The sequence below is a fragment of the Embiotoca jacksoni genome, unplaced genomic scaffold (assembly GCF_022577435.1).
Source record: "Embiotoca jacksoni isolate LCO1_2020_lvr unplaced genomic scaffold, fEmbJac1.0.p SCAF_14, whole genome shotgun sequence".
Lineage (NCBI taxonomy): Eukaryota > Metazoa > Chordata > Actinopteri > Embiotocidae > Embiotoca > Embiotoca jacksoni.
The window spans coordinates 15,927,863-15,944,401 of record NW_027185274.1 but is presented as its reverse complement, the minus strand read 5'-3'; the positions used below and the strand labels follow the sequence as shown (position 1 = coordinate 15,944,401).

Below are 16,539 nucleotides of genomic sequence, written 5' to 3'. Positions count from 1 at the left end.
TATAGGCCTAACAATTTGCTGGTTGCATTTTTATTTTGTTTTTGCCAATGGAATTGATTGAAATGTGTGAGTTTCATAATCCTTCTCTGGGTGGATTTACAAAAAACAAAAAGGTGGTGGTAGAGGTGAGGTGTTCAGGTGTTCAGGTGGTGAGGTGTTCAGGTGGTGAGGTGTTCAGGTGATGAGGTGTTCAGGTGGTTGTGCTGAGGCCTGCACTTGGCACAGAACCAAAAAACCAAGTCGAGCCACCTTGATAAGGGCTTAGCTCTGCTCTGCTCTGATGGCTGGCCCAAACAACTCTATAACGTATATTAGGGCTTTATACACCTTCATCAATGGGAAGGAAGTTGTCATGATTGATCTCATACCCATCAAATCAAATCAAACATGTAACGATGTTTTTGTCTATGATAATGCATAGTTTATTCTTTGATTGCAATTGTACGAACTCTATTAACTGTAAAATCAGTACAGAATTGAGTTTTAGGCTCATGCATTTATTTGTAGTCATAGTAAAAATATATATTAAATCATATGATTGCAAATTGCAGACTATTGTATTAAATGCTGTCAAAATGGAACACAACACAGGTCTGGAATAAAATAAACATAGGTGTTTACTTGAATGTCTGGTTTGTAATTGTTGATATAAAAATAAAAATAGCATTTGAAATACCCTAACGCTAACAGTACTTAGAATGATTTTAGTGCCCCTTCCCCATCATGTTCTTTTTTGTATTCTTCTCTGGTTTCATTAAGATGATATAGCATTTAGGGATGAAAATGCAAATCAGTAGTCCAAAAGTGGAGGCAAGAATAGCAAATATTTCCACAGCCACACTGAACTTTCCAGGAGAGCTGACATACGCTGGGATAAAAGTGATCCACACTGCACAGAATATCAGCATGCTGAAGGTGATGAATTTAGCTTCGTTGAAATTATCAGGCAGCTTTCGGGCCAGAAAAGCTAAAATAAAACATAACAATGCCAGAAGTCCGATGTACCCAAGCACAGCCCAAAAGCCCGCCGCTGAGCCCAGAGCACACTCGAAGATGATTTTGTCCTTGAATTCCTTGAAGTTCTTAAATGGAAACGGAGGAGAAATTGATAACCAGAGGATACAGATGACGACTTGAGTAAGAGTGAAAGCCAGAACGCTGAGTCTCTGCTGCGTAGGCCCGAACCATTTCATGACATTACTACCTGGAAGTGAAGCCCTGAAGGCCATTAAAACCACTATAGTTTTCCCCAGAACACAAGAGAGACAGAGGACAAAGGTGATGCCGAACGCTGTGTGTCGCAGCATGCAGGACCACTCAGAGGGCCGACCGATGAAGGTCAGAGAACACAGGAAGCACAGAGTCAAGGAGAAGAGCAGCAGGAAGCTCAGCTCACAGTTGTTGGCTCTGACTATAGGAGTCTTCCTGTATCTGAAGAAAATGAATGCCACAACCACAGTCATGCATGTTCCAAATAGAGATGCTGCAGTGAGCAGGGCTCCCATAATTTCTTCGTATGACAGAAACACGGCCTCCTTCTTTATACAGGCATCTCTCCTCTTATTGGACCAGAATTCAGGAAGGCATCTCACACAGGTGATAGAATCTGCAAAATGGAAGGAGATCTTAGACTTGCTGAGGACATTTCTCTCATTTCAAAATAGCCCAGTCTATTTATGAATGGAACACAAACTGGTTCCTCAATACCAGTGGCCTCAGGTGTGATTTTATCTGAAGGGCTCCAAACCCCGCAGAGAAAATCTTGCTCTTCACTAAACTTGTGACCTGACTGCAGCGCCATTATGTTACTGTGACGGGAGGCCAAATACTACCAGCTCTGTGTCGTTTTGTGTGTTTCCAGGTTTTGTGACAGTGGGGCAGTAATACCACCAAGAGGTCAAACTACAATCCTATGTTTTTGACATACCTCAGGTTGCTATAGCAACCTTATAAGCTAGAGATTAATGCTTTGAGGACCACAAATTCAATCTTGTTCACCCTCAATTCATCTGAAGCTTAAAACAACACAAACTGCACTGATTGGCCCTGGCACGTTTACATTTTTCAACAAAAACAATTATCATTTAGACAGCTCAGATTCAATCATTTTTAAAGATGGAGATTTTCAATTAGTTTAGTGTGCTTAGTTTAATTAGGTTGTGAGACTTTGATATAATTCTAGAAAAAATAATACACATTCATATTACATGATGCTCAAAGGGGGTTAATGCATACTTTGGAAACTAAAATACAAAAATATGCCATTTCTTACAATTGGCCTGACTACCCGTGTTTTGTGATACATTTTAGCTCAACATCTTAAATGAAACATTACTGGACCTGTAGTGTTGCTTATTTCTCCCTCAGCACATGGTATACAGTCATAGCAGCAGACAGGCTTTCCTTTCTGGAGAACCTTGCGTGTTCCTGGGGGACACTTCTCGCTGCAAACTGACACAGGCACCTACATCATCAACAACAACAACAACAACAACACAATGTGAAAAGTCCATAGAAGTCCATATCTTTACTAGCATCTATTATTAACTTTCTTATACAAATTGAAAACAAACAATAGGATAGAGAACAACATTTCTGTAATAACTTTTCAATGTACAGTTATTAAGAATCACGTTGGTGTTACCTGCTGTGATTTCTGGGCCCAAATTAAAGACTTATTTTGCAGATTCAGCTGTTTGTCTGCAGGTAACGATGCATCATGGAGACCAACTGTGACAAAGTCCACAAGTTCGTTTGTTCTTGGCTGCCAGTTTATAATTTCATACTTTGCTGCTGGATCTCCGTTCTCATTAAAGTAGACCTCATCTCCTTCCTTTGTTTGGAAGTGAACACTTTTGATGTGCTGCAAAATCTGTGGCAGTGTGTGTAATTTGAGTTAGTTACCTGACAAACATATTGAAGCCCTGTTGACTGAAAAACAGACAATTCTAACAAATTTCCTAAAGTAGGACTTATTGTAAATGCTGTAATTTAAGTCTGTGATGTTAAGCTCACCGTGAATGGATCAAGCTGCACCCTGTTGTTACATGTTTTATTACAGCTGAGAATGCTGTGAAGTGCGTGGGCCACTGCATACACTCCTTTATAGACATTGTTAAAGATAGGCATGAGGGACATATCAGTGAAGCTGTTTTGCACTCCAGTCAGATCTTCATGTCCAGTACAGTCTGTCTGCTTTTCTGCTGGCGACATTGACTGCTTGAACTTACAGTTGAATAAAGTCTCCCAGAACACTGTAAACATTTCATTATTAGATGAATTGAGCGGCTTTACGTTCATCATGAACGCTCTCAGGCCGCTGACATGTGCTTTGGGAATAGAGAGGCCTATGGCTCCGTCCAGGATGTGATGCCTGTCCATTGCTGCAGTATGAGAGTCAAAGATCCAGGACTCACTGCCTACCCACTGGTAACCAGTCAGGTTGTGGTGGGAAAACTCGTGTATTAGGACATCCATGTCCATATGGGAAAGAAAGGCTACAATGACCTTAGATGTTGAAGCCTTGATAATATCAATTATCTTTTTGATTTTGTCAGATGGATCTGTTCTGAAGAAAGATACAGAATACTCCAGACAGATGCCCAGCTGCTCTGCAGTTTCTGTGAATGTAACCATGCCATTATTGCCATAATCATCATTGGTTCTAATAGCGCCAACCCAAGTCCAGCCAAAGTGCTTGACCAACTGGGCCAGGGCTCTGCTCTGGTAATAATCACTGGGTATCGTTCTGAGGAAGGACGGGTACTTGGTTTTGTCACTGAGACAAGCACAAGTAGCAAAGTGGCTGATCTAAAAGAAAAAAAGAAACGATGAGCCGAGATTAAGGGATGAAATAAAACATTTGCTGTGAGATCCTTGAATAGATTCTGTTTTTAAAGAACACAGTTACATTTTTACTAATCCTTACCCACCAGTGGCATCTGAAACGGTCCGATAACCGTAGCTATGGCCATGCAAGGAGAGGAAGAGGTCACTCCTATTATGGCATGCACTTGTCTGGTACACGTTGCCTCAGAGGGTGCAGACACAATTTCATTCCCATTAGCCAAGGCCAGTGCCACTCGTACGCTTCTGGCAATAGAGCCACAAGAGTCATAGATCTTGTAGCCCAGAGAGATGCCCGGCAGTAGGTCTGTGCTGTTATTTATTTCCTCAATGGCAAAAAGCATAGCCTGGGCATACTGGAAGCCTCTGAAATTCAAACTTGATACAGATCGTATTAAATGTTACATTACAATCAATTTACCATGAAACAGAAATATGGCATTTTAACTTATTTGTTCCTGAAAAGAATCAATAGCAACACAACAGGTGACATTTCTTATTTCTACTCAGTTTGATCTTCTTTTCCCACCTAATGGGGTAGTTTACCTGGTGCACTGCAGTGCCAATGGTTTGTGCGTGTAGGTATCCTGTCGGTCTTTCCAGCTGCTGTGGAAAGAAAAGATCCCCCCCAATACAATGTCCCCATCCTTAGATAGCTGGGGATTCTCAGGATCGCCCCTCTGCCTGCACACCGGCTCCTCAGCCTGAGACAGAGACACCAACAACAGCTGTAAAAGAGCCCAACCCTGTTCTGGCCACCTGTGTGTGGACGTCATGCTGTCTGAAAGAGCTCCAATACCTTAATGTGTAATGACGGATTAGCACTGGTATTTATACATTTTAGAGCAGCATAAGAAATAATAGAACGGTGATGTTTTATCTCTGTGGACCTGGAGAATGAGGAGGGACATACCCAAATAGAAAAGGAGTTTTGGATGTAACTTGTTCGAAATCCCTGGAGAATGTGTTGTCTGACTGAAATATTCACTTCTTTCAAATATTTGTCCTTTTGAGAACCTTTTACATGTCAAAGGAGAAATGTATACAAATGAAAAGTGCTAATCAATGAAAAACAACGCAGGATGAAGGTAGTGTATGTTAAGTGAAGAAAATTACACTTGAGGCTGGCTCACCGAAATATGTGGAAACCGTACAATTGATTCAGTGTAAAAATGAGGGATGGGCATTTTAAGAATAAATACTTCCTGGTAACTACAGCCCTGTTACCAAAAAATGTCGGGGCAGTTTAAAATGTAAATATAATGATTTTCAAATAATCTAAACCCATATTTAATTGAAAATAGATCAAGGACAACATATCAAATGCTCTTGAACACAATATCTCAGGAACATGCAGAGGGAATGGACTCAAGGATGAACTGATATGTTTTTGTTGGTCAAAGTTCAAGGTCGCTGTGACCTCCCATTCTTGTGAACGCAACAGACGGACAGAAACGGAGACTGTGACCATGTTTTACATTTGGTTGGATACTGAATTAGTGACGCTAATCCTGGGTATCCACCTTGAAAAAGTTATTTCTTTTTCACATGAAAGTTACTGAAACCTTTGCTAACACGAGGTAGCTAGCATTTATTTAAGGGTAGATCATAAACTAGAAAAATAAATAAATAAATGGCAACCTCAGATACTATAATTAATTCACTTAAACAATCATTATATCAAGATTTAGGTAACCCTGCAGAGATACAACAGAAATAACTATTTTTAATCAAGTCAAATTATATATTTTTACGACCTCTTTTTCTCATGAGGCACTTAAAACATTGGATCAGAAATCCTTGTGAACACTTAAAAATGTACGTGCGCAAAATATTTTTGAGATCATCTAGTAATTTTATGTATTTCACAATAATCTAAAATTGTAATTTGTACTTAAAACCAACTTTAAAGAAATTCATGGTGCCAAAGACGCTATTAGTGTCGAAGGGCAGTGTGTACATGCCTAACGTATAATATATTTAATTAGATTATGAATCGCTGAAGAGTAAAAACAATATAAACCACAGTATTGGCTGCTTAGTGGTGTTCATGCTATGTGTAAGGTGGGCTAGCTAAACCTATAGTTTACTGCCAAATTTATCATGACTGAAGGCAACTGAACCTGATTTACTATCTGTATTTGAGAATATTTGCAGCATATACTGGTGTTTACTGTAGATACAGATAGAATGAAAACGGTATAGTATTTTCTTTAATGGTCCAAATCCAGACCAACCTGAATAACGACATACGGACTTTTAAAAATGTATAGGCCTAACAATTTGCTGGTTGCATTTTTATTTTGTTTTTGCCAATGGAATTGATTGAAATGTGTGAGTTTCATAATCCTTCTCTGGGTGGATTTACAAAAAACAAAAAGGTGGTGGTAGAGGTGAGGTGTTCAGGTGTTCAGGTGGTGAGGTGTTCAGGTGGTGAGGTGTTCAGGTGATGAGGTGTTCAGGTGGTTGTGCTGAGGCCTGCACTTGGCACAGAACCAAAAAACCAAGTCGAGCCACCTTGATAAGGGCTTAGCTCTGCTCTGCTCTGATGGCTGGCCCAAACAACTCTATAACGTATATTAGGGCTTTATACACCTTCATCAATGGGAAGGAAGTTGTCATGATTGATCTCATACCCATCAAATCAAATCAAACATGTAACGATGTTTTTGTCTATGATAATGCATAGTTTATTCTTTGATTGCAATTGTACGAACTCTATTAACTGTAAAATCAGTACAGAATTGAGTTTTAGGCTCATGCATTTATTTGTAGTCATAGTAAAAATATATATTAAATCATATGATTGCAAATTGCAGACTATTGTATTAAATGCTGTCAAAATGGAACACAACACAGGTCTGGAATAAAATAAACATAGGTGTTTACTTGAATGTCTGGTTTGTAATTGTTGATATAAAAATAAAAATAGCATTTGAAATACCCTAACGCTAACAGTACTTAGAATGATTTTAGTGCCCCTTCCCCATCATGTTCTTTTTTGTATTCTTCTCTGGTTTCATTAAGATGATATAGCATTTAGGGATGAAAATGCAAATCAGTAGTCCAAAAGTGGAGGCAAGAATAGCAAATATTTCCACAGCCACACTGAACTTTCCAGGAGAGCTGACATACGCTGGGATAAAAGTGATCCACACTGCACAGAATATCAGCATGCTGAAGGTGATGAATTTAGCTTCGTTGAAATTATCAGGCAGCTTTCGGGCCAGAAAAGCTAAAATAAAACATAACAATGCCAGAAGTCCGATGTACCCAAGCACAGCCCAAAAGCCCGCCGCTGAGCCCAGAGCACACTCGAAGATGATTTTGTCCTTGAATTCCTTGAAGTTCTTAAATGGAAACGGAGGAGAAATTGATAACCAGAGGATACAGATGACGACTTGAGTAAGAGTGAAAGCCAGAACGCTGAGTCTCTGCTGCGTAGGCCCGAACCATTTCATGACATTACTACCTGGAAGTGAAGCCCTGAAGGCCATTAAAACCACTATAGTTTTCCCCAGAACACAAGAGAGACAGAGGACAAAGGTGATGCCGAACGCTGTGTGTCGCAGCATGCAGGACCACTCAGAGGGCCGACCGATGAAGGTCAGAGAACACAGGAAGCACAGAGTCAAGGAGAAGAGCAGCAGGAAGCTCAGCTCACAGTTGTTGGCTCTGACTATAGGAGTCTTCCTGTATCTGAAGAAAATGAATGCCACAACCACAGTCATGCATGTTCCAAATAGAGATGCTGCAGTGAGCAGGGCTCCCATAATTTCTTCGTATGACAGAAACACGGCCTCCTTCTTTATACAGGCATCTCTCCTCTTATTGGACCAGAATTCAGGAAGGCATCTCACACAGGTGATAGAATCTGCAAAATGGAAGGAGATCTTAGACTTGCTGAGGACATTTCTCTCATTTCAAAATAGCCCAGTCTATTTATGAATGGAACACAAACTGGTTCCTCAATACCAGTGGCCTCAGGTGTGATTTTATCTGAAGGGCTCCAAACCCCGCAGAGAAAATCTTGCTCTTCACTAAACTTGTGACCTGACTGCAGCGCCATTATGTTACTGTGACGGGAGGCCAAATACTACCAGCTCTGTGTCGTTTTGTGTGTTTCCAGGTTTTGTGACAGTGGGGCAGTAATACCACCAAGAGGTCAAACTACAATCCTATGTTTTTGACATACCTCAGGTTGCTATAGCAACCTTATAAGCTAGAGATTAATGCTTTGAGGACCACAAATTCAATCTTGTTCACCCTCAATTCATCTGAAGCTTAAAACAACACAAACTGCACTGATTGGCCCTGGCACGTTTACATTTTTCAACAAAAACAATTATCATTTAGACAGCTCAGATTCAATCATTTTTAAAGATGGAGATTTTCAATTAGTTTAGTGTGCTTAGTTTAATTAGGTTGTGAGACTTTGATATAATTCTAGAAAAAATAATACACATTCATATTACATGATGCTCAAAGGGGGTTAATGCATACTTTGGAAACTAAAATACAAAAATATGCCATTTCTTACAATTGGCCTGACTACCCGTGTTTTGTGATACATTTTAGCTCAACATCTTAAATGAAACATTACTGGACCTGTAGTGTTGCTTATTTCTCCCTCAGCACATGGTATACAGTCATAGCAGCAGACAGGCTTTCCTTTCTGGAGAACCTTGCGTGTTCCTGGGGGACACTTCTCGCTGCAAACTGACACAGGCACCTACATCATCAACAACAACAACAACAACAACACAATGTGAAAAGTCCATAGAAGTCCATATCTTTACTAGCATCTATTATTAACTTTCTTATACAAATTGAAAACAAACAATAGGATAGAGAACAACATTTCTGTAATAACTTTTCAATGTACAGTTATTAAGAATCACGTTGGTGTTACCTGCTGTGATTTCTGGGCCCAAATTAAAGACTTATTTTGCAGATTCAGCTGTTTGTCTGCAGGTAACGATGCATCATGGAGACCAACTGTGACAAAGTCCACAAGTTCGTTTGTTCTTGGCTGCCAGTTTATAATTTCATACTTTGCTGCTGGATCTCCGTTCTCATTAAAGTAGACCTCATCTCCTTCCTTTGTTTGGAAGTGAACACTTTTGATGTGCTGCAAAATCTGTGGCAGTGTGTGTAATTTGAGTTAGTTACCTGACAAACATATTGAAGCCCTGTTGACTGAAAAACAGACAATTCTAACAAATTTCCTAAAGTAGGACTTATTGTAAATGCTGTAATTTAAGTCTGTGATGTTAAGCTCACCGTGAATGGATCAAGCTGCACCCTGTTGTTACATGTTTTATTACAGCTGAGAATGCTGTGAAGTGCGTGGGCCACTGCATACACTCCTTTATAGACATTGTTAAAGATAGGCATGAGGGACATATCAGTGAAGCTGTTTTGCACTCCAGTCAGATCTTCATGTCCAGTACAGTCTGTCTGCTTTTCTGCTGGCGACATTGACTGCTTGAACTTACAGTTGAATAAAGTCTCCCAGAACACTGTAAACATTTCATTATTAGATGAATTGAGCGGCTTTACGTTCATCATGAACGCTCTCAGGCCGCTGACATGTGCTTTGGGAATAGAGAGGCCTATGGCTCCGTCCAGGATGTGATGCCTGTCCATTGCTGCAGTATGAGAGTCAAAGATCCAGGACTCACTGCCTACCCACTGGTAACCAGTCAGGTTGTGGTGGGAAAACTCGTGTATTAGGACATCCATGTCCATATGGGAAAGAAAGGCTACAATGACCTTAGATGTTGAAGCCTTGATAATATCAATTATCTTTTTGATTTTGTCAGATGGATCTGTTCTGAAGAAAGATACAGAATACTCCAGACAGATGCCCAGCTGCTCTGCAGTTTCTGTGAATGTAACCATGCCATTATTGCCATAATCATCATTGGTTCTAATAGCGCCAACCCAAGTCCAGCCAAAGTGCTTGACCAACTGGGCCAGGGCTCTGCTCTGGTAATAATCACTGGGTATCGTTCTGAGGAAGGACGGGTACTTGGTTTTGTCACTGAGACAAGCACAAGTAGCAAAGTGGCTGATCTAAAAGAAAAAAAGAAACGATGAGCCGAGATTAAGGGATGAAATAAAACATTTGCTGTGAGATCCTTGAATAGATTCTGTTTTTAAAGAACACAGTTACATTTTTACTAATCCTTACCCACCAGTGGCATCTGAAACGGTCCGATAACCGTAGCTATGGCCATGCAAGGAGAGGAAGAGGTCACTCCTATTATGGCATGCACTTGTCTGGTACACGTTGCCTCAGAGGGTGCAGACACAATTTCATTCCCATTAGCCAAGGCCAGTGCCACTCGTACGCTTCTGGCAATAGAGCCACAAGAGTCATAGATCTTGTAGCCCAGAGAGATGCCCGGCAGTAGGTCTGTGCTGTTATTTATTTCCTCAATGGCAAAAAGCATAGCCTGGGCATACTGGAAGCCTCTGAAATTCAAACTTGATACAGATCGTATTAAATGTTACATTACAATCAATTTACCATGAAACAGAAATATGGCATTTTAACTTATTTGTTCCTGAAAAGAATCAATAGCAACACAACAGGTGACATTTCTTATTTCTACTCAGTTTGATCTTCTTTTCCCACCTAATGGGGTAGTTTACCTGGTGCACTGCAGTGCCAATGGTTTGTGCGTGTAGGTATCCTGTCGGTCTTTCCAGCTGCTGTGGAAAGAAAAGATCCCCCCCAATACAATGTCCCCATCCTTAGATAGCTGGGGATTCTCAGGATCGCCCCTCTGCCTGCACACCGGCTCCTCAGCCTGAGACAGAGACACCAACAACAGCTGTAAAAGAGCCCAACCCTGTTCTGGCCACCTGTGTGTGGACGTCATGCTGTCTGAAAGAGCTCCAATACCTTAATGTGTAATGACGGATTAGCACTGGTATTTATACATTTTAGAGCAGCATAAGAAATAATAGAACGGTGATGTTTTATCTCTGTGGACCTGGAGAATGAGGAGGGACATACCCAAATAGAAAAGGAGTTTTGGATGTAACTTGTTCGAAATCCCTGGAGAATGTGTTGTCTGACTGAAATATTCACTTCTTTCAAATATTTGTCCTTTTGAGAACCTTTTACATGTCAAAGGAGAAATGTATACAAATGAAAAGTGCTAATCAATGAAAAACAACGCAGGATGAAGGTAGTGTATGTTAAGTGAAGAAAATTACACTTGAGGCTGGCTCACCGAAATATGTGGAAACCGTACAATTGATTCAGTGTAAAAATGAGGGATGGGCATTTTAAGAATAAATACTTCCTGGAAACTACAGCCCTGTTACCAAAAAATGTCGGGGCAGTTTAAAATGTAAATATAATGATTTTCAAATAATCTAAACCCATATTTAATTGAAAATAGATCAAGGACAACATATCAAATGCTCTTGAACACAATATCTCAGGAACATGCAGAGGGAATGGACTCAAGGATGAACTGATATGTTTTTGTTGGTCAAAGTTCAAGGTCGCTGTGACCTCCCATTCTTGTGAACGCAACAGACGGACAGAAACGGAGACTGTGACCATGTTTTACATTTGGTTGGATACTGAATTAGTGACGCTAATCCTGGGTATCCACCTTGAAAAAGTTATTTCTTTTTCACATGAAAGTTACTGAAACCTTTGCTAACACGAGGTAGCTCGCATTTGTTTAAGGGTAGATCATAAACTAGAAAAATAAATAAATAAATGGCAACCTCAGATACTATAATTAATTCACTTAAACAATCATTATATCAAGATTTAGGTAACCCTGCAGAGATACAACAGAAATAACTATTTTTAATCAAGTCAAATTATATATTTTTACGACCTCTTTTTCTCATGAGGCACTTAAAACATTGGATCAGAAATCCTTGTGAACACTTAAAAATGTACGTGCGCAAAAAATTTTTGTGATCATCTCGTAATTTTATATATTTCACAATAATCTAAAATTGTAATTTGTACTTAAAACCAACTTTAAAGAAATTCATGGTGCCAAACATGCTATTAGTGTCTAAGGGCAGTGTGTATATGCGGAACATATAATATATTTAATTAGATTATGAATCGCTGAAGAGTAAAAACAATATAAACCACAGTATTGGCTGCTTAGTGGTGTTCATGCTATGTGTAAGGTGGGCTAGCTAAACCTATAGTTTACTGCCAAATTTATCATGACTGAAGGCAACTGAACCTGATTTACTATCTGTATTTGAGAATATTTGCAGCATATACTGGTGTTTACTGTAGATACAGATAGAATGAAAACGGTATAGTATTTTCTTTAATGGTCCAAATCCAGACCAACCTGAATAACGACATACGGACTTTTAAAAATGTATAGGCCTAACAATTTGCTGGTTGCATTTTTATTTTGTTTTTGCCAATGGAATTGATTGAAATGTGTGAGTTTCATAATCCTTCTCTGGGTGGATTTACAAAAAACAAAAAGGTGGTGGTAGAGGTGAGGTGTTCAGGTGTTCAGGTGGTGAGGTGTTCAGGTGGTGAGGTGTTCAGGTGATGAGGTGTTCAGGTGGTTGTGCTGAGGCTTGCACTTGGCACAGAACCAAAAAACCAAGTCGAGCCACCTTGATAAGGGCTTAGCTCTGCTCTGCTCTGATGGCTGGCCCAAACAACTCTATAACGTATATTAGGGCTTTATACACCTTCATCAATGGGAAGGAAGTTGTCATGATTGATCTCATACCCATCAAATCAAATCAAACATGTAACGATGTTTTTGTCTATGATAATGCATAGTTTATTCTTTGATTGCAATTGTACGAACTCTATTAACTGTAAAATCAGTACAGAATTGAGTTTTAGGCTCATGCATTTATTTGTAGTCATAGTAAAAATATATATTAAATCATATGATTGCAAATTGCAGACTATTGTATTAAATGCTGTCAAAATGGAACACAACACAGGTCTGGAATAAAATAAACATAGGTGTTTACTTGAATGTCTGGTTTGTAATTGTTGATATAAAAATAAAAATAGCATTTGAAATACCCTAACGCTAACAGTACTTAGAATGATTTTAGTGCCCCTTCCCCATCATGTTCTTTTTTGTATTCTTCTCTGGTTTCATTAAGATGATATAGCATTTAGGGATGAAAATGCAAATCAGTAGTCCAAAAGTGGAGGCAAGAATAGCAAATATTTCCACAGCCACACTGAACTTTCCAGGAGAGCTGACATACGCTGGGATAAAAGTGATCCACACTGCACAGAATATCAGCATGCTGAAGGTGATGAATTTAGCTTCATTGAAATTATCAGGCAGCTTTCGGGCCAGAAAAGCTAAAATAAAACATAACAATGCCAGAAGTCCGATGTACCCAAGCACAGCCCAAAAGCCCGCCGCTGAGCCCAGAGCACACTCGAAGATGATTTTGTCCTTGAATTCCTTGAAGTTCTTAAATGGAAACGGAGGAGAAATTGATAACCAGAGGATACAGATGACGACTTGAGTAAGAGTGAAAGCCAGAACGCTGAGTCTCTGCTGCGTAGGCCCGAACCATTTCATGACATTACCACCTGGAAGTGAAGCCCTGAAGGCCATTAAAACCACTATAGTTTTCCCCAGAACACAAGAGAGACAGAGGACAAAGGTGATGCCGAACGCTGTGTGTCGCAGCATGCAGGACCACTCAGAGGGCCGACCGATGAAGGTCAGAGAACACAGGAAGCACAGAGTCAAGGAGAAGAGCAGCAGGAAGCTCAGCTCACAGTTGTTGGCTCTGACTATAGGAGTCTTCCTGTATCTGAAGAAAATGAATGCCACAACCACAGTCATGCATGTTCCAAATAGAGATGCTGCAGTGAGCAGGGCTCCCATAATTTCTTCATATGACAGAAACACGGCCTCCTTCTTTATACAGGCATCTCTCCTCTTATTGGACCAGAATTCAGGAAGGCATCTCACACAGGTGATAGAATCTGCAAAATGGAAGGAGATGTTAGACTTGCTGAGGACATTTCTCTCATTTCAAAATAGCCCAGTCTATTTATGAATGGAACACAAACTGGTTCCTCAATACCAGTGGCCTCAGGTGTGATTTTATCTGAAGGGCTCCAAACCCTGCAAAGAAAATCCTGCTCTTCACTAAACTTGTGACCTGACTGCAGCGCCATTATGTTACTGTGACGGGAGGCCAAATACTACCAGCTCTGTGTCGTTTTGTGTGTTTCCAGGTTTTTTGACAGCGGGGCAGCAATACTACCAAGAGGTCAAACTACAATCCTATGTTTTTGACATACCTCAGGTTGCTATAGCAACCTTATAAGCTAGAGATTAATGCTTTGAGGACCACAAATTCAATCTTGTTCACCCTCAATTCATCTGAAGCTTAAAACAACACAAACTGCACTGATTGGCCCTGGCACGTTTACATTTTTCAACAAAAACAATTATCATTTAGACAGCTCAGATTCAATCATTTTTAAAGATGGAGATTTTCAATTAGTTTAGTGTGCTTAGTTTAATTAGGTTGTGAGACTTTGATATAATTCTAGAAAAAATAATACACGTTCATATTACATGATACTCAAAGGGGGTTAATGCATACTTTGGAAACTAAAATACAAAAATATGCCATTTCTTACAATTGGCCTGACTACCTGTGTTTTGTGATACATTTAAGCTCAACATCTTAAATGAAACATTACTGGACCTGTAGTGTTGCTTATTTCTCCCTCAGCACATGGTATACAGTCATAGCAGCAGACAGGCTTTCCTTTCTGGAGAACCTTGCGTGTTCCTGGGGGACACTTCTCGCTGCAAACTGACACAGGCACCTACATCAACAACAACAACAACAACAACAACAAAAACACAATGTGAAAAGTCCATAGAAGTCCATATCTTTATAAGCATGTATTATTAACTTTCTTATACAAATTGAAAGCAAACAATAGGATAGAGAATAACATTTCTGTAATAACTTTTCAATGTACAGTTATTAAGAATCACGTTGGTGTTACCTGCTGTGATTTCTGGGCCCAAATTAAAGACTTATTTTGCAGATTCAGCTGTTTGTCTGCAGGTAACGATGCATCATAGAGACCAACTGTGACAAAGTCCACAAGTTCGTTTGTTCTTGGCTGCCAGTTTATAATTTCATACTTTGCTGCTGGATCTCCGTTCTCATTAAAGTAGACCTCATCTCCTTCCTTTGTTTGGAAGTGAACACTTTTGATGTGCTGCAAAATCTGTGGCAGTGTGTGTAATTTGAGTTAGTTACCTGACAAACATATTGAAGCCCTGTTGACTGAAAAACAGACAATTCTAACAAATTTCCTAAAGTAGGACTTATTGTAAATGCTGTAATTTAAGTCTGTGATGTTAAGCTCACCGTGAATGGATCAAGCTGCACCCTGTTGTTACATGTTTTATTACAGCTGAGAATGCTGTGAAGTGCGTGGGCCACTGCATACACTCCTTTATAGACATTGTTAAAGATAGGCATGAGGGACATATCAGTGAAGCTGTTTTGCACTCCAGTCAGATCTTCATGTCCAGTACAGTCTGTCTGCTTTTCTGCTGGCGACATTGACTGCTTGAACTTACAGTTGAATAAAGTCTCCCAGAACACTGTAAACATTTCATTATTAGATGAATTGAGCGGCTTTACGTTCATCATGAACGCTCTCAGGCCGCTGACATGTGCTTTGGGAATAGAGAGGCCTATGGCTCCGTCCAGGATGTGATGCCTGTCCATTGCTGCAGTATGAGAGTCAAAGATCCAGGACTCACTGCCTACCCACTGGTAACCAGTCAGGTTGTGGTGGGAAAACTCGTGTATTAGGACATCCATGTCCATATGGGAAAGAAAGGCTACAATGACCTTAGATGTTGAAGCCTTGATAATATCAATTATCTTTTTGATTTTGTCAGATGGATCTGTTCTGAAGAAAGATACAGAATACTCCAGACAGATGCCCAGCTGCTCTGCAGTTTCTGTGAATGTAACCATGCCATTATTGCCATAATCATCATTGGTTCTAATAGCGCCAACCCAAGTCCAGCCAAAGTGCTTGACCAACTGGGCCAGGGCTCTGCTCTGGTAATAATCACTGGGTATCGTTCTGAGGAAGGACGGGTACTTGGTTTTGTCACTGAGACAAGCACAAGTAGCAAAGTGGCTGATCTAAAAGAAAAAAAGAAACGATGAGCCGAGATTAAGGGATGAAATAAAACATTTGCTGTGAGATCCTTGAATAGATTCTGTTTTTAAAGAACACAGTTACATTTTTACTAATCCTTACCCACCAGTGGCATCTGAAACGGTCCGATAACCGTAGCTATGGCCATGCAAGGAGAGGAAGAGGTCACTCCTATTATGGCATGCACTTGTCTGGTACACGTTGCCTCAGAGGGTGCAGACACAATTTCATTCCCATTAGCCAAGGCCAGTGCCACTCGTACGCTTCTGGCAATAGAGCCACAAGAGTCATAGATCTTGTAGCCCAGAGAGATGCCCGGCAGTAGGTCTGTGCTGTTATTTATTTCCTCAATGGCAAAAAGCATAGCCTGGGCATACTGGAAGCCTCTGAAATTCAAACTTGATACAGATCGTATTAAATGTGACATTACAATCAATTTACCATGAAACAGAAATATGGCATTTTAACTTATTTGTGCC

The 16,539-nt window shown here is 40.1% G+C and overlaps 3 protein-coding genes across 3 annotated transcripts; all 3 read right to left on the bottom strand.

Annotated features, from left to right (window-relative positions):
* Positions 1–659: 659 nt before the first annotated feature.
* LOC138197426 (extracellular calcium-sensing receptor-like) lies at positions 660–4,462 on the bottom strand. The gene is made up of 6 exons (XM_069148262.1): positions 4,393–4,462; positions 3,933–4,224; positions 3,016–3,810; positions 2,645–2,872; positions 2,341–2,464; positions 660–1,606 (listed from the first exon to the last, which is right to left on the bottom strand). Exons 2-6 carry the CDS (start codon positions 4,188–4,190, stop codon positions 705–707), a joined length of 2,307 nt encoding a protein of 768 aa, XP_069004363.1. The 5' UTR covers positions 4,191–4,224; positions 4,393–4,462; the 3' UTR covers positions 660–704.
* A 2,311-nt stretch (positions 4,463–6,773) lies between these two features.
* Positions 6,774–10,576, bottom strand: LOC138197427 (extracellular calcium-sensing receptor-like). Its single transcript, XM_069148265.1, has 6 exons — positions 10,507–10,576; positions 10,047–10,338; positions 9,130–9,924; positions 8,759–8,986; positions 8,455–8,578; positions 6,774–7,720 (listed from the first exon to the last, which is right to left on the bottom strand). The coding sequence occupies exons 2-6, from the start codon at positions 10,302–10,304 to the stop codon at positions 6,819–6,821; spliced, it is 2,307 nt and encodes a 768-aa protein (XP_069004366.1). The 5' UTR covers positions 10,305–10,338; positions 10,507–10,576; the 3' UTR covers positions 6,774–6,818.
* Positions 10,577–12,887: 2,311 nt separating this feature from the next.
* Positions 12,888–16,439, bottom strand: LOC138197428 (extracellular calcium-sensing receptor-like). The gene is made up of 5 exons (XM_069148266.1): positions 16,167–16,439; positions 15,250–16,044; positions 14,879–15,106; positions 14,569–14,692; positions 12,888–13,834 (listed from the first exon to the last, which is right to left on the bottom strand). The coding sequence occupies exons 1-5, from the start codon at positions 16,422–16,424 to the stop codon at positions 12,933–12,935; spliced, it is 2,307 nt and encodes a 768-aa protein (XP_069004367.1). The 5' UTR covers positions 16,425–16,439; the 3' UTR covers positions 12,888–12,932.
* Positions 16,440–16,539: the final 100 nt, after the last annotated feature.